This window comes from Pieris napi, chromosome 17 (genome assembly GCF_905475465.1).
Source record: "Pieris napi chromosome 17, ilPieNapi1.2, whole genome shotgun sequence".
Taxonomy (NCBI): Eukaryota; Metazoa; Arthropoda; class Insecta; order Lepidoptera; family Pieridae; genus Pieris; species Pieris napi.
The window spans coordinates 9,885,244-9,913,240 of record NC_062250.1 but is presented as its reverse complement, the minus strand read 5'-3'; the positions used below and the strand labels follow the sequence as shown (position 1 = coordinate 9,913,240).

Here is a 27,997-nt window from a genome sequence, read left to right as displayed (position 1 = left end):
CTCCAGTTTAGTTTATTTATTCTTTCTCTTCAATTCTATGAGTTCATTGTTTATAAATTTTGCGACGATTCTAAATACCTAAATCCTAATACAATAAATTGTGCTTGTGCATTTTTTTAGTGGGTTGAATACATTTTTAAATGCTATTAAATATCTTAATGTTGTGTGTTAATTAAATCATTTCATATACCACATATCTACTTTAAACCATAAATAATAATTGTTTTATTTAGGTCGTTTTCATATTTTATGTTGAACTTTTACATCATGTTTAATAAGTAACTGGAGTATTTTTTAGTTTAAACATGTGTACACATTTGTTGAAAATGTAATTTACTATCTATAAAAAGCATAATTGTATAAATTTATTGATGCCAAAATGAGTAATTCGAGCACTGAGATTACAAGCGAGTGTACATCTGATACTGCCCAACTAATCAGTAATGATGAGGCTAGTACTTCAAATTGTGCACAGTTGAACCAGACAACAGATATCCAGGCAAGTTATAATTTATTTTTTTATGATTTAATTACTTATGGTTCTATGATCTTATAGTAAGCATTTCTTCTACTTTCGTATATATTATTATATAATTTGTTTTATGCAACAGGAATCAGAGGAAGATGACTTACAAGGCAGTCACGGAGTTAGACGCAGACAGCCTGTACAAAAAATTGAACCTGGGTCAATGAATATTTTATCAGCAAAATATGAGGTTTGTACCTACCTAGCTTTGTATTGTAACTTATATACTTAATGGTAAATTATAATATAAAATGTTAAATTATGGTATTATGTACATATTTTACTGATAAATAATAGGTTAATATTTTTTTGAATATTCTTTCAAACATATCTTCTGTTTCAGAGTTTAGATTATGATACCTGTGAAAATCATTTGCTTCTTGATGAAGAGAGAAAACGAGGATATGCATTTGTTATATGGAAGGATATAGCAAGATGGTTTATAGTGTTACTAATAGGAGTAATAACAGCCCTTATTGCATTCATAATTGACATTTGTATTGAAGAATTCTCAAATATTAAATATGAACAACTTAAGAAGTGTATCCTTTTGACACTGTAACATATTTTATTTATATAAAGTACTAATATGTATGAAGTCAGGTGTATCATGTTAATTCTGTATTTTTCTGTTTCAATTTCACTTATACATTTTATAGACAAGAAGATTTTAGTGTTACATTTTTTTACATTACATTACACAATATTCATAAAATTAATTAATAATTAATAATAGGTTGGTTTTTATTAGGTCTATGATAAAAATACTGCTTGCTTATTTATTATTACTGACTCATTGTGGGTTTTTACATTGACATTTTTTAAATGTCAACTAAATATATAACTTTAATTAATAAACTATATAATTTTCCTTAGTAACACACAGCTGTAGACAAATATGTACTGCTAGATGAACTGTATATTCCATATTTGTTGTGGGTTTTGTCCAACATCTCTATTGTATTTGTTGGATCTATGCTTGTTGCTTATATTGAGGTAAGTACTTTTATTTAGTTCTTTTAAAAATATAACCCCTAGATTTGATACAAATATAGCCAAGATAGGTGGGCCTACAAAAAAACTTAGTTTGTATAAGGGAGTGTTCAAGTATTACGTAACGATTTTGGGGGGGGGGGGGGGGTCATTTTGTAAAACGATACGATGCGGGGCGGGGATTGAATTACGCGGTATTTTTAATATTATTTTCAACTTTCCAGTACTTTACACCACATAATGGTAACTTTAAGGTATAAAGAGTCACTAGGTGGTCACAAAACGTTTTACTATACTTGGGTACAGTACTGTACTTGGGTATAGAAAAACGTTACATCGCGTTACATGGGGGGGGGGGGGGGGGGGGGGTTCAATTATATTCCAAAGTTGCGTGATGTTATTCTTGAACGCTCCCTAAGTAAGAAGCTGTTTGAATTACAAGAAACCGTATGCACACACCCTAGGTTTATCACTGGCTTCTAGAATCTAAATCATTTCATATTTCAGCCTGTCGCAGGAGGCAGTGGTATACCTCAAGTGAAGTGTTATCTCAATGGAGTTAAAATCCCAAGGGTTGTAAGAATCAAAACTCTATTTGTTAAAGCTGTTGGGGTTATATGTGCTGTTGTGGGTGGACTAGCTGGAGGAAAGGTGAAAGAAATTTTATTACAATTTTAGAATTAAGTAGAATGTTTTGCATAATCTTGATGACACTTCCATAAATGCCTTCGTTTGTAATTCTCTTTTGTATTTTATGCAGTTTTTAGTTATTGTTCAATTATTATAGTTATTATTATCTATTATTTGTAATATTATATTGGCAACATTAAAATTCATATACATTGCCATGTTTTCTTTAAAAAACGGCTGTAGCTTATAAGCGGTAAATAAAGTTTTCTGGTTGTGTTGTATCCTTATGTAGCAAAGTGAATTAATTAAATAATATGTTATCAGTTATGCGCATAGAGATTTTTTCCTGTTTTTTGGTAACAACATTTTTCCCTTTCAACTAGATATCTTATTCACAAAACGCTGTTATTTGTCGTAGAACCGATTATTTCATGAAATGCTTGAATTGTTGAATTTTCTAACGTATTATCGATATTTCAATATATGTTAAGCTACTTCACGATATGGTCAACCATTTCATCAATTCTACAAAAGAGCTATGTGATAATGTATATATGAATGAACATTATACTACAAAAAACTGCTAGTTACATACTAACTAAAGATGTAAGAGCATAGAAATAAAAAAATTGTGCGTGTACTAGTGTACACACGTAAGAAGTGAAACTTCTTTATGACCTTATTTTTCGAAAAATGATCTACTATATGCAACTTTACAGAAATTGGTTAAATAAATTAAAATAAGATAAAGTTTAACAAAAGGCTTTTATTATCATAGACATGAATTCAAATAATGCAATTATTACATTTTACCTTATTACTACTAAGGTTATTACAGAATTTCATTAATTGCATTTACTTGAAGTGAATACTTCTATGACTAATTTCAAGGTTTTCTCGCGAGATTTACTGCCGATATGTTATTGAAGGTTTTGAAATGGAATGGCCATTTCAAAACTTTCAATAATATATTGGATTAAACCTGCGATCGATCAAGCAATTTGTAGTTGGTATTAAAAAAAAGCAACATGGCGCGTAACCGAAAAACGTGACGATTTTTTACATAAATTTTTCCCAATCGTAGATAAAGAACTGTCACTTCAAAAAGTAATTGTTTTTTTTTTCAGGAAGGTCCTATGATTCACTGTGGAGCAGTCGTAGCAGCAGGTATATCTCAGGGCAAGAGTACAACATTCAATAAGGACTTCAAGGTATTTCAGTATTTTCGTGAGGATCACGAAAAACGAGATTTTGTGTCTGGAGGCGCTGCGGCTGGAGTCTCCGCTGCGTTTGGAGCACCTATTGGTAATATATAGATTTAGCTGCCCCGGCAAACGTTGTTCTGCCATAGATTACTTCAGAATTAATATCGGTTTTATAAAAGTTTTGGTGGTAGAAAGTTAAAAAAAATATTATTTTATGACTATCATACAGTTTCATTTTATTCAGATTTATTTCAGCATATATAGTCAATCATTCTATAATTATTTACAAAGGTAAATTGTCAAAATGACAACCAACTGCTCACAATTTTTTTTAGCCTATGCTAGGCCTAAAGCCTTCAAAAAAAATTCACAAGAATAATATTGTTACTTGGCAGTTGAATTAAATTTTATAAATCTTAATATATATAAATTACGTGTCACGTTGTTTGTCCGCTATGAACTCCTAAACTACCGAACCGATTTCAATCAAAGTTGCACACCGTGTGCAGTTTCATCTAACTTAAAAGATATGATAGCTTTCATCTCAATTTATACCCGCAATATTATTTTATTGCAAAATATTTGTTTATTATTTGATAGTCACAATTCTAACAGATGGCGCTGTGTTGAAAGTACCAACGTTTCACATAAGCTAAAATTTACTGGCATTTCCACCAAAAAAGCATGGTGGTCCCCATGACTGGTGTTCTCCCACCGTTTCCCTTGAATAGGTTACTACTATGTAATATAACTAAAACTTTAGCCACAGCAACGCTTGACCGGTCTGCTACTAAGATATAATTCAGAAACTATAGCATTTTTTTGAATACACAAATACAAACCAATCACCGTTTTCACAATCACCAGGTGGCGTACTATTTTCCCTCGAAGAAGGCACCAGTTTTTGGAACCAGGCCCTAACATGGCGGACATTTTTTGGTACAGTAGTGTCTACATTTACTCTAAATTTTGCGCTATCTGCCTATCATGGTCATCCCGGAGACTTAAGTTATCCAGGTATTTATAATTTTAATAATTTCAGTTTATATTAAATAATTAGGAGATTAGGGTTTGTTCTGCGAAATTCGGTTGGTCTGACGGACACTGCCACTAGGGTGCTATATTCATCATTAGTAAGGCCAATTCTCGAAACCTACAAGAAAGATACAATTTCTTTCCTTACCTCTACCCTACAAAGTTCTTGATGGGGGTGTTAGGGTATAATTCATTAGAGCTTCGTAGGGATTTCTCGGTGGTCAGGTTTGGTTTGAGTGTAATTAAGAATGAAACGGAAAGCGCATACTTGCTGGAAGAGATCATGAGGCTATACGTCCCGGACAAATATTACCGCTGCCGGAAACATAACCTTTTCGCTGTGCGTTCGGCTCGCACTGTCCAGCGACAACAAGCGCCCATTCCCCGGCTACTCTCACTGCTTAATGGGTTTCTCGACTCTTCACCGGAGAGCGACCTGTTTGGGAAGCTTATGGGGGTGGTATACTGTGCTTTCAGAGTGTACCTGGAGTCGATAAGGGGGTAATGCTACCCTGTGTTGTAAATCTTAATTGTATTTTATTGTATTGTTTATTGTGTTTTTTAGTCTAAGTTTGGCCATTGTGCTGTTATTAAATAAATAAATAAATATCAGGGCTCATTCTGTTTTTTTTTAATACTTTATACCAATAGCCAGTGTTCGAACATAGGAACTTAATAATAACGTACTGAAACTACTATTGAGTGTAGTGGAAAAGAATTGCCATCGACGGTAAGTTCCATACGTTCGTATTGGACGTTCTTGATTTATAAATTATACTCTTGAGTTTTATAAAATTTAGTATTTCTTTTTTGTAAGGCGTAAGTTTTCTTTAACTTAGAGTTTAAATTTTATTATTAGAAGTTATTTTATATCCCTCGCCCTCAAATAAGGTGTCCAATTATAGGGTAATAAATTTTTTTTGTGATGCAAATTAACAACCAAAAAGATTTGGTATTATAGGATAGTCCAAAAATGCTCCTTGCCCCCTTTTATTCATTTAAGTTATAATAAAATTTAGTTTTTTTAATTTAATTTTTCAGTTATTGTATTGTTGTAGACTTGTTTCTAGTTATTTTTATAAATAACCCATAGGTACTCATGTCTTACTTAAATAACATAATATTAATAATTTTTAGGTCTCCTGAATCTCGGAAAAATGGAGCCTTTTCCATTTCAAATCTACGAATTGCCGGTGTTTATAATATTTGGTGTAATCGGAGGTTTATTGGGCGCCCTCTGGAATTATATTAACTTTAAATTGGCTGTTTTTAGATTAAGGTAATTATATACTCGCACCGGTAACCTTGAAAATTATTTAGCTAAACCTTCCTCATGAATCACCCAATTTGGGAGCTTGTTGCTTTGTTGTTTCGATATATTTCTTGTAATCAATGGATAATTAAATATTCACATACATTTCTAAAGACCTTAATGGTAGCCCAGAATATTCACGCGTATGCACGGCCTGATTTAGAGGTCTGGAGGCTCGGGAAAACAAAGGAGTGGAGGGCTAGCCCCAAATTATTTTCCAAAAAAAATGAACAATTTGTTTCAGTCTAGTTTTCATTCTTTAATCAATAATTTCGTCATAGTCTTAGAATAGTGACGAATCTGACAAATAGTAAACTTTACAAGGCAGCCATTTCAAAATAGTATAATCGTGTTAGTTTTGGTCATAACTATTTTAATTTATATTCTGTTATTATGAAAATTGGTTTGTTTTCAAACAAAATAAAAAAAATAACGTTAAATTACACAGTTTTCTAGAAAAATCACGTTTGTATCACATCCGTCACTTTACCGACTGATTAATTTGAAATTTAAAACGCATGGATTTTTTTTTAATGTAGCCGTATTATTTAGTCAACGTAGTACCCAAATATGATAAAATGTGGATCTTGGATTTTTTTCAAATCCGACATTGTGTTACGATCATGACGATTTATTGTGTATTATATTATTTTAGTATTTAACAAACATATAAAAATATATCAAAAGAGAAGTTGTTTATTAGTCGGAATTTAAAACTTTTTTTTCCGAAGTCTATTGGTTCCGAAGCCCCTCTTTTTGCGTAGATAACTTATCACAGACAAGGAAATTTGTTTTGTTTTTATAGAAAAATATCGATTATTGTAATTTGTTGACTAACCAATCAATGTTGTTTAAATTCCTGCAATAAAAGAGCTTACCATTCCCCAATAAGGTCAGCATATAGGCGTACCTATCACTATTCAAATTGATACGATATTATACCTCTCGTTATCCAGTCCTGTAAAAAAAGTGCGTGCGTACAAAGTACACATGTCAGAAGTGAAACGTCTTTGGCAAACTAATTTTTAAGTCTTTTTCATATTTATACAAATCTAAAAACTTCCGAGACGAATTTAATGAATTTAACTGTCATTAAAATATTTAAAAGTGTCGAAAATTAATAGAAATAATATTGTTTTTATTTCTTTCTGTTTTTATTTCTTCGATAATACAAACAGGTGGCGTTTTAATTTACAATTCGTCATTTGACATTTCAATAAATTATTTTTCATAAAATATAAAATACTAATATTTCATGAATTCTCTTTACGAAATTTTAATTTTAAAAATTGAATTTCTGTAAGGTAATTCGCCTTTCTCACTCTCTCTCTCTCTCAATCGGTCTCAACCGCTCACTTTTCTTCGACAAAAACGCTGCACATCTTCGTGACGTATCTGTAAAATGTTTACCCTCATTCGCTTAAAGAAGTTTCACTTCAAAAATTAAAGCTGTTTTAGAATTGTTTTTTGATATTAAGCAATAACTTTGAAGGTATGTAGGTGAGCCATGGTTACGCGTAGTCGAAGCTTGTCTGGTGGCAGCTGTCAGTGCCACCTGCGGCTTCCTCATGATGTTCCTTCTAAATGACTGTCGGCCTTTGGGAGAGGATCCCACAAAGGTGCCTCTGCAGGTCAGTAATTGTTCAAACTGAACGGTCAATAATCTCCAAAAATTGCGTGACGTAATACTTGAACGCTCCCTTATACGACACTAAATCGGTACTCTGTGATTATTATGTCTCGGTCGTTGATTTTTCAGCTTAATGGCTGATTTACACAGGGTCAGTAGACAAGTCAGTCGCAGCGCCAATGTCGACGCCGCGACTGACTTTAACTGTTTACATGAAGTAAGTAGTAGTGGTGCGTTTCTCACGATGAGCACACGTTTGTGAAGTCAGTGGGAAAAATGAATTCGCGAAAACAACTGGAACGACGATTTAATTATTTGTTGAAAAATTTATTTATTTATTTACAATAGCATTTTTTTATAAAGACGTCCAGTTCTTGAAACCACTTGACTTTTGGGACATATACGTTCCCACTAGCGCCAGATCTGGTGGATTTTTGTATATTGTGTCGAGCTCTAAATAATATGTAGCCCCTATGGCTTTAATTTTATTTTTTACTTCAGTAGAAGTGAGCCCTTCGATTTGCATTTGTTGAGCCATATTTTGCAACGCTGTTGACCGCATTTCTTTATTGCGGTAATTTAAGGATTTAATATCCCAAAGGCACTCGTTTTCGCCATATTGCACCAATTTTAAGGTTTCGTCTTTGCTAAGCTTCATTTTTATCGCCAGCGAAAAAAACGTGGTCACTCTACAACGCAGCGGCAGTGACTAACCACGCACTGACTTGTCTGTTTACACGGGGTTTATTTGGCTGGCGCGAGAGTGCGCGGGTGGCGGGGGGCGCCAACTGACTTTAAAATATTCGTGTCCGAATATTCAAGTCAGCGCTGACTTCAAGCCACTGTACTGACTTCAAATCAGTTTACACAGGGTTTTTTTCGGGTCAGCACTGACTTGCCTCGAATTTGTAGTCAGTTACTGACCCTGTGTAAATCAGCTCAAATGTATGGTTGTTTCAGTTATTCTGTGCGGACGGTGAATACAACGCAATGGCTGCGGTGTGGTTCCAAACCCCAGAGGCGTCCGTTAGGTCCTTCCTTCACGATCCCATGGGTTCCTACAAACCAGGATCCCTAGTGATCTTCGTGGTCTCGTACTTCCTACTTTCCACCTGGACTTTTGGATTAGCAGTCCCCAGTGGTCTTTTTATACCGAATTTACTGACTGGTGCCGCTTGGGGGAGGTTGATGGCTATTTGGATTCAATATGCGATACCGTCTATGGTGGGTAGTTTTTATACACACAAACGCAAACTCACACACATGAACATCGTCTTGGAGGATATAGAAAAGGGTTTAGAATCAAAGACTAGTATAGTCTGTGTGGAAAGATTCGTGGTATTTGAGTTCGCTGCAGTGAATTTTATATTTTTGTTGTTGACAATACTGTTACGTCATTATAGTTCGACAGTTATTTTGATACTTAATGAATATCAAAAAATATTTTATTTTGCGAATAAGTGGCATGACACACAGTAATGGATGATGTGTGATGCTGCAAAATCTGCGGCCCAAAAGGTTTTTTAATAGTTACTATACTTTTCGAATTATTTATTTAACAGTTTATTGATAATCCACAGATTTTTTTTAAATATAATATTTACAATTATTTCATGTAAAATGTAGCCAAAACGAGACAAACAAGAAAATTACAACAAGTATTTTTAAAAAATGTACTAACAAAGATAACGTACTCAGGTCACATAAAACCGGGTGCGGTTTTATGTGACCTGAGTACATAGTATCTTAAAAATTTCGATTCCCCTCTTCTCAATTTTATTTGTCTAAGCAGATTTAAACTTATTAATTCAACTCTCCACAACCTATATATTTAAATAGTTTACATTTTCAAAATTAATGTTATGTAAAAAAAATGATTTCACTCGTCACATATTATTATTATTATTATTAAACCTTTATTTAATCCATACATACAACAATTGTTAGTTTATATTCCTTAATATTTTATTAGTATTAGTTAAGTTAGTAAGTTTTAACAAAATTTAAGTTAGATTTTATTTATTATTTTTTATATCTGGTTTTTGTATGGCCCCTTTTAGGGTAAAAGCCCCCTTCATAATTTTCCATTTTTCTTTGTTTTGCGCAACATCCATCCAGTTTTCCCCCGCTAGTTCTACAATGTCATCTGTCCATCTTTTCCTTTGTCGTCCTATATGTCTCTTTCCAGTAGGTCCAGTCCATTTTGTTATTTCTAGTGTCCATCTTTTATCCCGCGCTCTAGCAATATGACCTGCCCATTTCCATTTTAGCCTTAGAGCTTGTTCAAGTGCATCTGTAAGTTTGGTTTTTTTACGGATTTCAACATTTTTTATTTTGTTTATTCTCCTTAACTTTAGGACTCCTTAACTCGTCACATAAACATACCTTTTTTTATTAAATTTTTTACTTTTTAAATTCTATTTTTAGAGTATAAACCCAGCAAAATACGCTTTAATCGGTGCAGCCGCTCAACTAGGCGGTGTTGTACGGATGACAATCTCCCTGACAGTCATTATTATTGAGACAACGGGACAGATATCGAACGCTCTGCCCATTATCGTCACTCTGGTAGTCGCTAAGTGGATCGGGGATTTCTTCAATGAGGTAACAATATTTACCAACCTTTAGTTTTTTGATCTACCCATATCTCAAAAACTGAACTAATTCTGATGAAATTTACAAATTAAAATAAAAACTATAATAATATTCATATCATAAATGGATCATCTCCATATAACTTAGTTTCTGAGAAATTTGTGAACAAACAAATACAGTTACGTGCTGAGAAGCCTTAATGGATAATACTCAATTCCAATAGATCTCAGTCTTTAAAGACGATTATTATATAGATATATGTATAGATGTTCAAACGTTATACATTTTTCAAGTTTGCCTTCAAACGGGTTATAAGATCTGATATTTTTATTAAATACCAACTTTTTATAATTCTCATTTAAATTGCTTTTAGAAAACATTTTGCATAAAACGAAAGAGTTTTAGAAAGTCTTACTTTTTCTTTTTTATTAAATATACAACGTAGGAAATTTCACACTCCTTTAACTTATTTCACTATAATTCACATCTTAAAGTTCACTGGTTTTACATAAACTATCACTTCAAAGATAGACGAAATTCCCTTGCGTGTGTCGCAGCTCGATTCGACTTCGGGCGGATGTTTGACGGTTGACAACAAAATTAGTCAAATAACTATGGCACATGCTTATGTTCAGATCTTAAAAATATGTTTATATATTTCATTAAAATAATAATAAATGTATAGAATTTATATTTTAAATTTATAAAGCTATCGCTATATGTTATTAAAATATCTCTTTAACCACTGAATTGAATTTGTCTGTCACGTGACCAACTTAATATTATTTTATACTATTTTCTATTAATATCTCTGCGCTTGTCATAAAATATTTCGCCCTTATTATTAAACCTAGTGTTATGAGGCTTTTTGTATGTAAACGAAATGGTAACCATGGCAACTAACACGGTTATTAACATTAGAAATCAATGTTTAGTCCATGATTTTTATTAAGGCGGTTTTGGTCCCGGAAATGTATTAAGACTTTTTTAGGGTATCTACGACACCTTGATTCAGTTAGCGGGGGTCCCACTTCTCCCTTGGGAACCCCCTCCACTAGCACACAATATTTATGCGTCCGAAGTAATGTCACATCCGGTTTTCACCCTTCGGACGGTGGAGAATGTCGGACATATTGTGGAAATGCTTAAAGTTGTTACGTACAGTGGCTTCCCGGTTGTCGATCCGCCGCTGGCTGATGAGGTTTGTAAAGAAAGCGATACTATCTTTGTTATATGTACTTATATACTCTGTTACATATGTAAAGATATGTATGTGTTAGTAGCAAAAACGACAAAAATATTGTTTCGCCAGGAATCGAGCTCAGAGCCTCTGACGAAAAGCTATTGAGGTACAATGTACCTACCTCTTAGTTCGTAAAATTTGAAGTTATTATTATTTCTTAATTGTAATAAGCTATTCTCTGTGCTAAATCGTTATGTTTTATCTATTATCGTTGTTTTATTTATTAAAGAAAATATTGTTCCAAATCGAATTTTGAAGTTATACTTCTTTAGGCGCGTTATGAAAAATTGATGAGAGTGAAATTTTACGATGCGCACGCACCGTGACACAAAATTAACAGAATGAAGTTGCCCACGGAAGATTCTACGGCATTGGACATAATTAAAAAACAACATTCGAATAATAATAGAATTTATGTTACACTTAATGTAAGAGAATAATAATAAATATTTATTTATTTAATTTTTCAAAATATGTAAACTGAACTTTATTGACTATAATGACTCCTTTTCCAGTCTTTGATTATTTAATTGTAATTAATTATTTGCATGCAATCAAAAACTATTTTTGATAATGCCAAAGAAGCATAACTTCTTTCGCGCGTACATAAGTACGCGCACCCTTTTTTTTAAATCATAAATTCGAGCGACGTAAGATTTGTCTTAATAAATATTATATTTTTAGAATGAAGTTACAACATACAAGCGATTGCGTGGTATGATTCTTCGTTCTCAGTTAATAGTTCTAATACAGAACAAAATATATAATGAAAATGCCAACACTACGTGGTCAAATCTTAAGGTCGACATGAATATGTTCAGGAAGGAGTATCCGAGATATCCATCTATAGAAGAGGTACTAAACCATTAAGGAATAATATTTTTTAATTTAAACGCAGATTTGTATATCTTAAAATTTCTTTATAAGTACATAGCCTTATCTGTCACTGTCACTTTGACGTACGCCAATTTGTCGATTGATTTTTTATTATTCGAATTTCGAATATTAAACGGAACTAAAAATTGTCAATCAAATAAATCTGTCACTGTCACTTTGACGTACGCCAATTTGTCGATTGATTTTTATTATTCGAATTTCGAATATTAAACGGAACTAAAAATTGTCAATCAAATAAATCTGTCACTGTCACTTTGACGTACGCCAATTTGTCGATTGATTTTTATTATTCGAATTTCGAATATTAAACGGAACTAAAAATTGTCAATCAAATAAATCTGTCACTGTCACTTTGACGTACGCCAATTTGTCGATTGATTTTTTATTATTCGAATTTCGAATATTAAACGGAACTAAAAATTGTCAATCAAATAAATCTGTCACTGTCACTTTGACGTACGCCAATTTGTCGATTGATTTTTATTATTCGAATTTCGAATATTAAACGGAACTAAAAATTGTCAATCAAATAAATCTGTCACTGTCACTTTGACGTACGCCAATTTGTCGATTGATTTTTTATTATTCGAATTTCGAATATTAAACGGAACTAAAAATTGTCAATCAAATAAATCTGTCACTGTCACTTTGACGTACGCCAATTTGTCGATTGATTTTTATTATTCGAATTTCGAATATTAAACGGAACTAAAAATTGTCAATCAAATAAATCTGTCACTGTCACTTTGACGTACGCCAATTTGTCGATTGATTTTTATTATTCGAATTTCGAATATTAAACGGAACTAAAAATTGTCAATCAAATAAATCTGTCACTGTCACTTTGACGTACGCCAATTTGTCGATTGATTTTTTATTATTCGAATTTCGAATATTAAACGGAACTAAAAATTGTCAATCAAATAAATCTGTCACTGTCACTTTGACGTACGCCAATTTGTCGATTGATTTTTTATTATTCTAATTTCGAATATCAAACGGAACTGAAAAATCGTCAATCAAATAAATCTGTCACTTTGACGTACGCCAATTGGTCGATTGATTTTGTATTATTCGAATTTCGAATATCAAACGGAACTGAAAAATCGTCAATCAAATAAATCTGTCACTTTGACGTACGCCAATTGGTCGATTGATTTTGTATTATTCGAATATCAAACGGAACTGAAAAATCGTAAATAAAATCAATAGTTGTTTTCGAATAAATTGATTATTTGTAATAATTACTAATTTTACTTGCAGCTAGATATATCCGATTGGGAATTGACATGTACAATAGATCTTCGTCCGTTCATGAATCCGTCTCCATACACTTTACCACACCGAGCCTCCCTGCCTCGCCTGTTTAGACTTTTTAGGGCGTTAGGCCTTAGACATTTGCCTATTGTCAACGACGTCAATGAGGTATGTTTATGAATTAATTTTTTTCAGTCAGACCTTCACGAAATGTACACAAAGGGTTTAAGTATACTACGGAGAGTGTTCGGAAGAATTGTTTGGGTTGATACCTCCTGCCTCTTTTCAACACCGTACGAGCACAGTCCCTTTCACAAGGCATTTTGTTTTGCGAACTAGCGAACTGCGGAATCGACTCCCGGTGGGGGTCTTCCCTCAGAGATACGACCTCCAAATGTTTAAAAATCGAGTGTACTCCTTCCTCAAAGGCCGGCAACACACCCACTAATAATGAGTGTCTATGGGCTGCGACGACTGCCCTTTTTTGGTCAATCCGCAAGCTCGTTTGCCCACCTATTATATTAAAAAAAGGGGTATTCACATTTGAGCAAGTCTCGTTTCTAAATGTTATCGTAAGCCATCACAAAAACCTAAATTGGTTGATCGATGAACAGACTTTATATACACAGAAAACTTTTTAGTCTTACTTAACCTTCTCTAAGTTTCGAAGTGGATACATAAAGCCACAGCCAGCATTGGAATACTTGGCGTTGACATATCGAACGACGTTCAGTTTCGCAGTCACTTGGAGGGAAAGGCTAAATTGATCTCGAAAAAGCTTGGTGTGCTCAGCAAGGCGAGGCGGTACTTCACTCCGGTCCATCGCAACTATATAAATCGCAAATTCGGCCCCACATGGAGTACTGTTCTCACTGGGCGGGGGCTCCCCAGTACCAGCTCCTTCCACTTGACCGTATTCAACGCAGAGCGGTTTGAATCGTCGACGACCAATCCCTCTCCGAGCGGCTTGATCATTTGGCGTTGCGTAGAGATGTGGGGTCACTCTGCATCTTCTACCGCATTTACTATGGAGAGTGTTCAGAGGAGTTGTTCGGATTAATACCAGCAGCTGAGTTTCATCATCGGACGTCGAGGCAGAATATGAAATTCCACCCGTATCACATCGACGACCGCCGTTCCACAACTGAGCGTTTCAAGGCAGTTTTTGCCGCGTACCACCACTTTATGGAACCAGCTGCCCACTGAAGTATTTCTGAACCAATTCGACTTAGGGTCCTTCAAGAAAAGAGTGTACCCATTCTTAAAAGGCCGGCAACGCACTCGCGAGCACTCTGGCATTGAGTGTCCATGGGCGGCGGTATTACTTAACATCAGGTGAGCCTCCTGCCTTGCATATATGCACAATTTCACTGGAGTTTAGGTTGATTTATTTAAAAGCAGCCACAACTAAATACCTAGGCATTTTTTTACTTTAATTTTCATAGGGCTACTAATTTTGTTCATATAACAGTCTATTTTACCTGCTAATGAAGAACCATTTACTTAATTAAAATAATTTATGTTCTTGGTTATTACGTTTCTGTTTTTTTTTTTTCTAATTCAAAGACTAAACTAAACTTCTCAACTTAAATAAGTTTATGTACTAACTACAGAGGTCAAGCAAGGTCAGATGAATATATAACTAACTTTTTTGTAACAGGTAGTAGGAATGGTCACCCGTAAAGATATAGCAAGGTACAGAGTGTGGAGACATAGAGGACACATGGGAATGGAGGAATTATTATTGTCAAGTGAAATATAACATTCATGCCCCAACATATTTAATAACAGACAATAATATATATCTAATTATTTTTAGGATTAAAACTTGAGTCATCATAATATTTCCCAATTTAGTTTGAATTGTTAATGTTTTGTTAATTATTGATAGTCACATTACTAAAAGACACAGTTACTTCATATTATCTTAGCAGTAATAGTTATACTTGTATTTTATTTGAATTGCTCAAGATGTAAACTCTCAAAATACAGTTTAATATGTTATGTATATCTTATTATATACACTATGAAAAGATGTAACAAGAGTTAAAGATTTATATACATTCCTGTAATAAGGACCTTGTCAAATGAAATTGGTTTTGTGTTTTAAAGTTCATGCTTGGTTCGGCAAGTAAATTTCAAGATTAGCCAAATAATTTTACATAAAAAATCACTTGCATTTTTCATTAATTACAAATCATATTCACTAGATGCCTCATCCAACTGTGATACTAAAAGTATGTAGCAATGGCTGATATAACATCAGAAGTAAATTATTTTTTTACTAATTAACAATATACTTGAAACCAAAGACACTACTTATCCTAAAATGCTACAACTTTTGTGATAGAATCATTTATTATATTATTTGTGCTTACATAATTTTGGGCAGAAAAATGTAACAATATACCATATTATTTTATTAATTTGATCTTTATTAATATTAAGAAAAATATAGCAATATTGCTTAAATTGTAAATAAAATCACATTTTTAGAATAAATAAATGTATTTGAAAAATCGAATTATTAAAAGGGATATTATAATGTATTGCCTAATTCATTCTGGATAGCCTTTCCTGGCCAACATCCTTAGTTGTTCACAAAGAGCTCCCAACCAATACCAGCCCATAAATTGATAAACAGTATAACAGGAAGTATAACTAATATAAGAAGAATATAATTTACGAATTCATCCATGGCATTAAAGTATTTACTTAGAACATCGATGCTGTAATCGGTAGTCTTAGTCCATAATAGGTATCTCTTGCTTACTACATTAAATTTTATAGGAATTTTGAGAGTTAAGAAGGGAATGGATAATAATTACAAAATGGCAAATTTGTATTGTTGTTTATAATTAACACTGCTGAAGCGTTTTATTATTGATATATAACTTTTCTATGTTTTCGATAGCCATTTACATTACACGACTCGACTGACGACTCTTCTACATTGTCAGTGTCATTTAATAATTAAAATGTCATGACTGTCAAAATTATGTGCTGCCTATTCAATAAGGTCCACTCATAAGTCATATTAGTAAAAAGTATACCATAGAGTTATAATCCTGAATTCTGATTTTAATAAAAGAATGCTGCTTCGATTGTAGTACATAGTTTTGGAAATTACAAACTCAAACTAACTTTATTCTTTCTTTTTTTATTACGCCCCTCCCCCCTGGACCGCGGAAGCGTTTAGACGTGTGCATTCTATTTGTTTTATAACTTAAAAATCAAATTAAAAATAAATTCCGTGCGAATAAATTAAGGTGTGTACCAGGAGCGCATGAGTTGCGTTGCAGTAAGTGCATCTGTGCGAACGGGACAACACTTGTGAGACAGCTTAAGTTGTACGCTCCGTCTGCGCGCATCATCGATACGCAAGCTTTGTAAGTTGCCGTAATTCATAAGCGATAGCGGGTAGCGGAAATTTATAGGGGGCTGGTCCAAGTTTATTTTTTCGTGTACTCTGGTGTCATCTTTTGTCAGAAATATGCCTCTTAAGCGCACACCTCCCAGCACCCCCACTCCCGAAGACTTAAAGGAAGCTAGGTTGAACGCGCCGAAAGCTTCTTTTTCGGGCTCCGCGCCAGATTTATCTAATGAGGAGCGAAGCAATGTAACTATGAGGCGCAAGCAGGATGAGTCCTATATTAAAAAATTCATAACCGAAATTAAGGATATGCTTGCTAAAGCAAACTCTCAAAATGAAAGTAAATTCACCTCCTTGCAATCCTCCATGAGAGAAATCTTGACACAAAATACAGAAATAAAAGACTCCATTGCTTTTGTCTCTAAGCAGTACGAAGATATGAAAGCTAAATACGAGAAGTTGGAAAAACAGAGGAATGAAGATCGTCTGTATATTGATCAGCTTGAAAAGAAAATCGAGTCGCTGGAACGAACGTCTGCCTCAACTAAACTTGAACTAAGAAATATTCCTAAGATTACCGGTGAAAATAAGGATAGTTTATGTAAAATTGCTTCAAAAGCTGCAGATGTTATTGATTTTCCCATACAGAAACAGGATATTAAGGATATTTATCGTACAAAAAGTAAAACTGGACATGGAGCAATTATTGTGGAATTGGGCAGCGTTATATTGAAAGATGGTATTATTGAAAAGGCACGCAAATTTAACAAAATGAATTCTGCTAACAAATTGAACACGGCACACTTAAGTTTGGAAGGACCAGCAAAGCCATTTTTTATTTCAGAATGTCTATCACCCTGCGGAAAACGATTAAATTATCTGGCTCGTGCATTTGCTCAGGAAAATGGATATAAATTCTGCTGGACCTCATTTGGAAGAACCTACCTGAGACAAGATGAAGGTAAACGGCATATTAGAATTGATAGTGAGGGTGATTTAAATAAACTTCGTCTAAAACAATGACTTTTTGAGGCCCCCAGGAAACTCCGCCGGCCTACGATAACTTTCCTGTTTGTGAAAATCCGGCACTTAATTATTGTTTTTATAGATATTATTTTATTTTTTTATATATTATATTATTGTTTTACTTTATATACATACTTATACTCTGTTCATTGTATTGTATTTTACATAACTAAAAAATTATACATTCTTAGTCTAGTGATCATGTTGAAATCGAGATCTTATCTTTGTAAAAATGTCAGCATTTCTCAGACACGAGTAGCTGCGACAAAAAGCTTAATATTTTACAAATGGCTAGATTTATTGATAATATAAATAATGATATTGATAATATAACAGTGGCAACTGCCTACAGTTGTGATATAAATAATTGTAATGATTTAGTAAAAAAATCAGGAAACTCCCTAAAAATTATAACACAAAATATCCGTAGCGTTTACAAAAATATTGATGCATTCTTGGCCCATATAGCTCGTCTGTACTTTGATCCAGATATAATAATTTTAACTGAATGCTGGTTAAACGATAATAAACCCATACCCAGTCTCAAGGATTATAATTCTTATTTCACAAAAAAGTGCTTAAATCAAAATGACGGTATTATAATTTATGCTAAACAAAATATAAATTGCGAAATTGAAGAACCTAATCCTAAAGATGCTAACTTTCTGCTAGCTAAAATAGTACCAGATATTGTACTTTTAGCTATTTATAGATCACCATCCTTTTACTACACTGAGCGCTTTTTGAATGCTTTGAATGATATTGTTAAATCTATAAAATCTAAGAATATATTTTTAATAGGTGATATAAATATCGATATAAAACCTGGAAACGGTGACAGAAACAGTAACTCTTACCTAAATTTAACCAGCGAATTGGGTTTTCTGCCAGGCCACACATATCCAACACGATTAAGCAATTGTCTCGATCATGTAATGGTTAAAACTGTTTTACAAACTAGTGTTATAGTTATAAATTCCACCGTAACTGATCACGACTCTATTCTAATAAATCTATCCCTTAACAGTAAACGGACTAATACTCAGTGCCCTTCCATTGTTGAAAGAGTAAATTTTAGTGAAGCTATAAAATATGTTGAATTGGCTGATTTTACTTTTATGACTAACAAGCAAGACGCCGAGTCTGCTGCGACTCGATTTGTTGAAATTCTGTCATCTGCTATTAAAGCTAACACTGAAAAAGTCCGTGTACCCAGGCGCAAAAAATCTCTTAAGCCCTGGATGACTCCGGGCCTACTTCGCTGTATCCGTCACCGGGATAAACTGCATCTTAATTTAAAAAGGGACCCCCAAAATGAAATTCTTAAAATAACCTATAAAAGGTACAGGAATTTTTGTTGCTCATTACTTAGAAAATTGAAGCGCGAACACGATAAATTCTTATTAAAAAGTGCAAAATCAAATAAAGAAACCTGGGCTGCAATAAAATATGTCACCGATAGTTCAAGTAAAAAATCTTCTGCCGATGAGTTAATTAGGAATTGTAACGCATTGGATGCGGTTGAGGACATAAATAGTTATTTTTCTAATGTTGGTAGAGAGCTAGCTGAAAAACTTACAGGGTGTAAGTATAACTACATATGTACAAGATCTAATTGCTTGACTAACTCCTTCGTACTAATGCCACCAGATGAGGTTGAGGTGGAATCTCTCATCTTAAGCTTAAAAAATGATTGTGCCACTGGTTGGGACTTTAGGGATGTAGCTTGAGGGTTGACTGGTTCAGAATTACTTGGTCGATGTTAAAATAAAACTCCCTAATTACTTGTAGAGAAGAGGTGAAGATGGAATAATGAATGATGAATGATTTTTATTTACAAAACTGTGTACAATTATACTTAAAAAACTATCCTACACTTACAACTAATATTGACATGTGGTGCCAAGATGCGGAGCGTTGATTGGTTGCGCAGGTACCAGAGTAGGCGATAAAAATGCGGCGTGGCAAAAAGTTGGCCTTTTTCTGCACGCAGCCGCCGAAGCGTACGAACGTGTTCATCTCAGAACACTTCGGTATCGTAGCCTTACGATAACGCTAAAACTGTCCTTTTCAGGACAAATTATCGTATCACGACTAAACGTCTAACAACTGTCCTTTTCAGGACATATTATTCTTGTTTCACGACGAAAACGTTTGACAACTGCCCTTGTCAGGGCAAATTACCGTGTCTTGCGACACGATGAAACTGTTCTTTTCAGAACACACGACCGTAACTATTCTGATAAGTTCTTGTCAGAACACATCACTGTTTCAATACGACACGTTAATCAATCACCTACAGGATTCCCCCTCTAGCGAAGCGTACCGGCAGGCGTATAACGCGGCCTCGGCGAGTTGTCCTTGTAGGTATTGAGTTGTTCCCAATGTCTTGTTGTTTCAGGTCGTTGTCATTTTGATGTTTCAGGTTGTTATCGTTTTGATGTTTCAGGTTGTTGTCGTTTTGATGTTTCAGGCTATTTAATGGTTCATGTGTTTCGTTCGCACTTGATGTGATTTGCTTGTTGCAGGTACTCGGTATTGTATCAGTGGGCACATCTGGCTCGGCGATTGTGTAGGCGGGTTTGAGTCTGTCAATAGAGATCTTTGTTTCACGGTTAGGTAACTGCAGCGTGAATATCTTGCTGTCTCGTTTCAGCACGCGATAGGGTCCATCGTAGGGTGCTTGTAATGGCTTCTTTACGGCGTCTATGCGTACGAAAACGTATTCACATGTTTGCAGGTCGCGGTGTATGAATATAGGTTTTGTGTTGCCGTGTGGTTGGTTAGGCATTGGTTGCAAGTTACGAATTGCGTCGCGCAGCTGATCGATGTAGGCAGAGTCCATAATGACGTTATCGTGGGTCGTAGATAAGAAATCACCGGGTAAGCGTATGTTGCATCCGTAGGTAAGTTGAGCGGCGCTTACGCCGGTGTCACTTCGCATAGCGGCGCGTAATCCGAGTAGGACGGTTGGTAGCTCGTTAATCCAGCTTCTCGCGGTCTGTAGTCTTGCCTTCAATGCGGCCTTAAGGACACGGTGCCATCGTTCGATGATACCGTTACATTGTGCGTGGTATGAAGTCGTACGCGTTTTTTCGATTCCGAGTAAGCGAGAAAGAGATGCAAATACTCTGCTTTCGAATTGGCGTCCTTGGTCCGTTGTTATTGTAGCAGGGCAACCGAAACGGGAAATCCAACCTTCGTATACTGCTTTGGCGACGTCTTCGGCTGTTATTTCGCATAATGGGTATGCTACGGGCCATCTCGTCGCTCTGTCGATCATTGTCATGAGGTATCGATGACCGGTGGCCGCGGTAGGTAGCGGACCAACGATATCGATGTGCACGTGTTCGAATCGTTCGGTTGGTGAAAAAATTGATAATGGACTTGTTGTGTGGCGTTGTATTTTGGCGCGCTGACACTGTAGGCATACTTTTGCCCACTTGCCGACATCTGCGTTCATTGAGGGCCAAAAGTAGCGTTGCGTAATTAATTTCCTCGTGGTCTTTATTCCAGGGTGGCTTACGTTATGTACTGCGTCGAATGCGGTACGTCGGTATTCTTTAGGTAGGTACGGACGTATGTATGAGGTTGATGTTTCGCAGAGTAATTTAATGTTTGACGCGGGCAGGTTTACTTCCTTGAAAGATAAGTTGCTCTGTAAACCGAGTGCTTGAATTGTATCGCTATCGCGCTCTTGAGCTTTTGCGAGTAAATTGTAGTCGATCGGCGATGGACATGTGATTGCGTCGATGCGTGATAATGCGTCTGCGGCTGCATTTTGAGACCCACTGACGTGTCGTATATCAGTGGTAAATTCGCTGATATAGAGTAGCTGTCGGGTGCGTCTCGGTGATTCGCTGTTGGTATTTGATTTTGTGTAAGCGAATGTTAGCGGCTTGTGGTCCGTGAATATTATGATTTCTCGTCCCTCGAACATTTTGCGAAAATGTTTGACAGCCATGTAGATGGCGAGTAGCTCTCGATCGTAGGTACTATATCGAGTCTGTGCGTCGCTGAATTTCTTCGAGAAATAGCCGAGTGGTTGCCATGTGTTGTTCACAAATTGATTTAGTGCGGCACCAGCTGTTTTGTCGCTCGCGTCGCTGAATATAGCAAGCGTCGCATGGTAAGACGGATGAGCGAGTAAAGCGGCGTTTTTTATGCTCTCTTTACATGCCTCGTAAGCTTGCGATGATTCAGCGGTCCATTCGATCTTAGTTTTGTCACGCTTCTTGATGTTGTGCAGATAGGTATTTAGCGGTGCTTGTATGGTGGCGGCGTCTTTGATATTTTCGCGGTAGAAGTTTATCATACCGAGAAAACGTCGCAGTTCCTCTACGGTTTGTGGCTTTGGGAAATCTGTGATAGCCTGTACCTTCTCTTGGGGTGGCTGTATTCCTTCCGCTGTGACTTGATGACCGAGGAATTTGACAGTTGGCTGGCCGAAAACACATTTTGATGGGTTGATAGTAATGCCGTATTCTTCTAGTCGCTGTAATACGGTGCGTAGATGTTTTCGGTGCTCTTCCTCGTCGATTGACGCTATCAGTAAATCATCAACGAAAGGGAATACGAAGTCGAGTTCGCGCAGTACTTCGTGAATAAACCGTTGGAATGTCTGGCCGGCGTTCTTTAGACCAGGACACATGCGCGGGAACTCGAAAAGGCCGAATGGTGTTATGATGGCGGTTTTCTCCACATCTTGCTCGCTGACTGGCAGTTGTTGGTAGGCGCGGTTGAGGTCAAGTGTGGAGAAAATTTTCTTCCCTGCGAGTTGGTATGTGAAATCACGTATGCGTGGTATGGGATACCGATCGGGCTTGGTTATAGCGTTGAGCCTTCGGTAATCGCCACACACGCGTAACTCTCCACTCTTCTTAGGCACGACGTGAAGAGGTGATGCCCAAGGGCTTTTGCTTGGTCTGCATAACCCTTGATTTATCATGTTCTGAAATTCTTTCCTGACCATTTCGTAGCGATGCGGCGCAATGGGGCGTGGTCTGCAGTGAAGAGGCGGTCCATTTGTTTCAATGAAGTGTTCGACGGAATGTTTAGGACTTAGCTTCATTGAAGTGAGTCTAGTTGTGCCTGGGAAATCTGCTAGAATGCTGTGGTAATTTTGCTCAATGTCTATACTGCGAACTGTAGGTATGCCCACAGTACTGAGTTGAGCGTTAGTTACCAGCTGTGTTTTCCCGTCGATCAATCGTCGATTTTTTACGTCGACAATGAGGTGGTGGTACTGTAAGAAATCTGCTCCCAGGATTGGCTTGGACACATCTGCTACGACGAATTTCCATGTGTATGGTCTTCGGAGGTTAAGATCGAGTGTGAGTGACTTCTCTCCGTATGTAGGAATTACAGTGTTGTTGGCGGCGTAGAGTTGAAACGGCAGTGGTTTTTCGCGCGAGCCTTTTTTCTTTGGTAGCACGGATATATTGGCTCCTGTGTCGACCAAAAAGGTAAGTTTCGTTACCCTGTCGGTAACGAAGAGGCGGTGTGATGATTCGGTAACGCCAGTTCCCGCCGCGGCCAGCGTTACTTTTAGTTTTCCGACTGGTTAATGGGCTTGAAACTGCACGGTGGTGCGCATTTCTTCGCGTCCATACCGTAGCGATGATGGTAATAGCAGTACGGCATCGGAGATTTTTTTCGGTTTCGGTCTTCCATCTGCGACTCTCGTCGGTTTTCGCTGTGATATGGAGATGCGTTCCGCGAGCGTGATAGGAAACGGTGGCGAGAGCGACTGTTGCGGTAATTGTCGCGAGGTTGTGCTCGTAGCTCAGCCACTTCCAAAGACAACTTTCTTATTTCACCGATGAGTGTGTCGATGGTTGGCTGTTGCGGATGAGGTGGTGGCACGCGGAGCGACAGTGAAATACCGGAGTCTTCTTGGCTCGACGGTGTTGATGAAGTTTGACGCTCTGCACCGGAATTTTCTGTTGTCGACATCTTCAATGTTCTTGGTGTTCTTCTCGGGGTTGTTCTTCTCGGGGTTGTTCTTCTCGGGTTGTTCTTCTCGGGTTGTTCTTCTCGGGGTTGTTCTTCTCGGGGTCACCACTTTAGGGATGTAGCTTGAGGGTTGACTGGTTCAGAATTACTTGGTCGATGTTAAAATAAAACTCCCTAATTACTTGTAGAGAAGAGGTGAAGATGGAATAATGAATGATGAATGATTTTTATTTACAAAACTGTGTACAATTGTACTTAAAAAACTATCCTACACTTACAACTAATATTGACATGTGGTGCCAAGATGCGGAGCGTTGATTGGTTGCGCAGGTACCAGAGTAGGCGATAAAAATGCGGCGTGGCAAAAGTTGGCCTTTTTCTGCACGCAGCCGCCGAAGCGTACGAACGTGTTCATCTCAGAACACTTCGGTATCGTAGCCTTACGATAACGCTAAAACTGTCCTTTTCAGGACAAATTATCGTATCACGACTAAACGTCTAACAACTGTCCTTTTCAGGACATATTATTCTTGTTTCACGACGAAAACGTTTGACAACTGCCCTTGTCAGGGCAAATTACCGTGTCTTGCGACACGATGAAACTGTTCTTTTCAGAACACACGACCGTAACTATTCTGATAAGTTCTTGTCAGAACACATCACTGTTTCAATACGACACGTTAATCAATCACCTACAGGACTCTATACCAGCTCGATTTCTAAAAATGGTAAGACATGTCATTGTATCGCCGCTTACTATCTTGTTTCAGACATGTTTTAGGGAAGGCTGCTTTCCAAAAGTCTTTAAAAGGTCTCTCATTACTCCTGTTCACAAGGGTGGGGCACGGGATTGTGTTGCAAACTACAGACCGATTTCTGTGCTTACAGCACTATCAAAAATCCTAGAAAAGATGCTTAACGTGAGGTTAATACAGTTTTTAAATCGGTACAATATTCTGTCCAGCTCACAATTTGGTTTCAGAATGGGTATGTCAACAGAAGACGCTGTGGGTAGCTTGATTGAGTTTGTCACAGAAAAACTTGACAGGAAACAAAAGTGCCTTGGTGTCTTCCTCGATCTTGCCAAGGCATTTGATACCGTCTCAATACCTATACTTGTGGACAAATTGGAGCGTATTGGAATAAGAGACTCAGCCCTGCTTATTTTTAAAGATTTCCTCAGTGGTCGGGTGCAAAGGGTTAAGATTAATAATTATATTAGTTCCGACGCAAATGTAACTTTTGGAGTTCCGCAAGGCAGTATTCTTGGTCCAAGTCTTTTTCTTATTTACATAAACGACCTATGTAATATGTCCCTAACTAGTTGCAGGTTGTTTACCTATGCCGATGATACGGCTATAGTTTTTTATGGGGACACCTGGACCGAGATACAAAATATTGCCGAAAGCGGACTGCAGAAGGTGGCTAGATGGCTCAGGGAAAATTTACTTACCTTAAATATTTCTAAAACTTCGTATATTCAGTTCCAAACTATTAATTCCCATATGACTGATATTAATCTTAAAATACACATATGTGTCTCTGAGCGCAATTGTACTTGCATTAATATAACAAAATCCAATACCATTAAATACCTCGGTATCGAATTAGATAATAAATTGAGTTGGCTTCCTCACATTGAGATTATAACGGCACGCACGCGAAAACTAATCTGGACATTCAAAAAATTACGTTATGCCGCGGAATTTGAACTACTCCGCACTGTTTACTTTGCCTTAGTAAAATCGGTTATTGGATACTGCGTGAGCGTGTGGGGTGGAGCGTGCAAGTCACATCTAATTCAGCTTGAAAGAGCCCACAGATCTTTACTAAAAGTAATGACTTTCAAACCCTACAGATTTTCAACCACACTTTTATATAAACAGTGTGAGCTCCTCAGTGTTAGACAGGTATTCGTCTTTAATATAATAGCCAAACAACATGTCCATACCCCTTATAACCCAGAGGTTTGCAGTAACAAACGCTGTATACCAAATGTACTCCCCACAGCAAAATTCCGTACTACCTTCGCAAGGCGACAACGAGCATATCTCTCAGTCTTTCTATATAATAAAATAAACAAAAAATTAAATTTCTACCCTCTTTCACTACATGACTGCAAATCAATTGTTAAGACTTGGCTTTTGTCCTTAAATTATGAGGAAACAGAAGATCTATTTAACTAACATGCTACAATAATATTTTAGTTATTTTGATTCATTAATTATGTGTATAATTTATATATTTATACTAGTGTTACATATACCCATATGTAAAATGTATAATTATGTATATTTATGTATTATGTATATTTATGTATTTTAGTATTTTATGTGTATGTACCTATTTTATTACCTATTATATTCATTGTAATTTATACTGAAACATTTTTTTTTAATATATGTTATTTTTGTTTAAGTATATTATGTGTAAGGAGATAATTAGATGTAATATCTGGAATTTACAAATGTCTATAAAAAGTATTGTCTTGTAAAATTTTGAATAAGCTCTCTTGACACTTGTTACGAATTATATTGGGAGAAGCCACTGACTCCTGAGATACAGGCACTAAAGCCTAGTTTAGGTGTCAGAGTCTTCATAGGATTTCTGTAATTACAAATATGTCAATAAAGATTATTATTATTATTATTATTATTATTATTATTATTATTCATATAGGTAACCAAATACACTTATGAACGTCAACAGAAAAGATGTTTAATTTATTTTAAATTTACAATTACTTACAGTTCGCAAGTCAAGGGCAAAGAGCGGGCAGGAAGAACTGGCACGAAACTCTCCGCCACTCTTTTTAATCGGCAAGTTTTGAGTCATAGAAATTGATTGTAAGGCAGAGCAGCCATAAATATTTGAACTGGAGCAAATCAATCCCAAGGATTAGGATCATTTAAATAATCGTTAAATTTATAAAAAGCTTTATTGATTAATTTACGTTTAACGAGAGTTTTGAATATTTTATTTTATTTTCAGCCTTAACTTAATTTCCTAATACAAATATATCTAGTTATCTCATGTGTTAGTGAATAACTTTTACAGTTAGTAAGTATCAGGAACCCTCTCCGGTAAAGGCCTCCTCCAAGGTTTGCCATCTTTCTCTATCCCGAGCTATTTGGACCCAGTGAGGACCCGCGATTTTTTTGATGTCATCATCCCATCGAGCGTAGGGTCTGCCTCTGTTTCGTTTGCCTGGTGGGCCACTCCATGTATAGTGCTTTTCATGAAAGAAGTCCCGCGGTGATTTTTGGAACTAAATTTGACAGGTCGGCAAAGTTGTCATTAGTCGATGTTATCAAGTTCGTTTGTTGTGGCAGATTTTTGTGAATTTTTAACTAGCTTAGTGTATTTTAAAGATTGATTACAATGCCAAAAGTTGTAAAAAGTTCGGCTCGAGAAATGATATTAAAGGTGGAGGTATTCTGTGAAGCAGAACTAGAAATCAAGGTGTTTTAATACCACTAAACAATCTTCGGAAACGAGTTGCCGCCATAACAGGTACTTTTTAGAGTTGCCATTTAATAATTTTTTGCTGTATTGATGGGACTTTTATGATATAAATTCGTTTTTGCGACAAAATTGAATAAATACATAACGTGATGAAACTAGGTAACTGAAATTAAAACATATATTACATATTACATAAGCATTATAAACTTAGTTACTATTATTTTTAATTGTTCATAATTTAATTGCAGGTGTGTCAGAGAAAACTATAACAAGAATTAGAAACGAAGGTAAAACAGCGGCATATACTTCGAAAAAAATTGTAACCCAACAATTATGCAATAAAACTGAATAAAAAATTGTATTGCTTTTCTTTACCCTACTTTCTCATCTTTTCCCTGTAAGTAGGTAGAACACCGATGATATAAGTAAATAAAAATATACTTTTTACATATTACAGAAATATTGTTTCATCGAAGTATGCAGAAAATAATATTATTTGATAAATTACATCTGCTAAATGTAAATAAAATAGGTAAATTTTTTACTCATAAATGGCAACATTACGTTATGCGATTGCAGCGCCGCGTCTGGGGGACTTCTTTCATGAAAAGGACTATAGTTACTGTTTTCGTCCACCTATGATCTGTGAGGCGCGCTACATGACCCGCCCACTTCCACTTCAATTTTTTTGCGTGGCTTAGAGCATCAATTGCTTTCGTCTCTTGTCTAATTTTAATGTGTCTTATTTTATGTACCTTTTTAATATTTAGCATGCTCCTTTCCATTCCTCGTTGACATGTATTTATTTTATTTTTTGTTTTATTTGTAAATTTCCATGTTTGGCATGCATATGTC

General features: G+C 35.8%; 1 protein-coding gene and 1 long non-coding RNA gene across 2 annotated transcripts; both read left to right on the top strand.

The window, feature by feature from the left end:
* Nucleotides 1-8: 8 nt before the first annotated feature.
* LOC125057788 (H(+)/Cl(-) exchange transporter 7) lies at nt 9-15,728 on the top strand. Its single transcript, XM_047661682.1, has 16 exons — nt 9-119; nt 299-499; nt 612-716; nt 870-1,068; nt 1,413-1,522; nt 2,027-2,170; nt 3,277-3,454; nt 4,222-4,371; nt 5,527-5,668; nt 7,194-7,332; nt 8,292-8,555; nt 9,759-9,935; nt 10,918-11,127; nt 11,854-12,024; nt 13,330-13,491; nt 14,984-15,728. Exons 2-16 carry the CDS (start codon nt 380-382, stop codon nt 15,083-15,085), a joined length of 2,373 nt encoding a protein of 790 aa, XP_047517638.1. The 5' UTR covers nt 9-119; nt 299-379; the 3' UTR covers nt 15,086-15,728.
* Nucleotides 15,729-27,007: 11,279 nt separating this feature from the next.
* Nucleotides 27,008-27,491, top strand: LOC125057931. The gene is made up of 2 exons (XR_007118289.1): nt 27,008-27,190; nt 27,391-27,491. It is a non-coding gene; the product is annotated as an uncharacterized LOC125057931 (long non-coding RNA).
* Nucleotides 27,492-27,997: the final 506 nt, after the last annotated feature.

What these genes read in the sequence shown, in the direction of transcription:
- LOC125057788 (XM_047661682.1), top strand. Translation starts at nt 380, where the DNA reads ATGAGTAATTCGAGCACTGAGATTACAAGCGAGTGTACATCTGATACT. An exon ending in TGCGTTTGGAGCACCTATTG is followed by an intron (nt 3,455 to 4,221) that starts GTAATATATAGA and finishes CACAATCACCAG; the next exon opens with GTGGCGTACTATTTTCCCTC. An exon ending in GATATCCATCTATAGAAGAG is followed by an intron (nt 12,025 to 13,329) that starts GTACTAAACCAT and finishes TTTTACTTGCAG; the next exon opens with CTAGATATATCCGATTGGGA.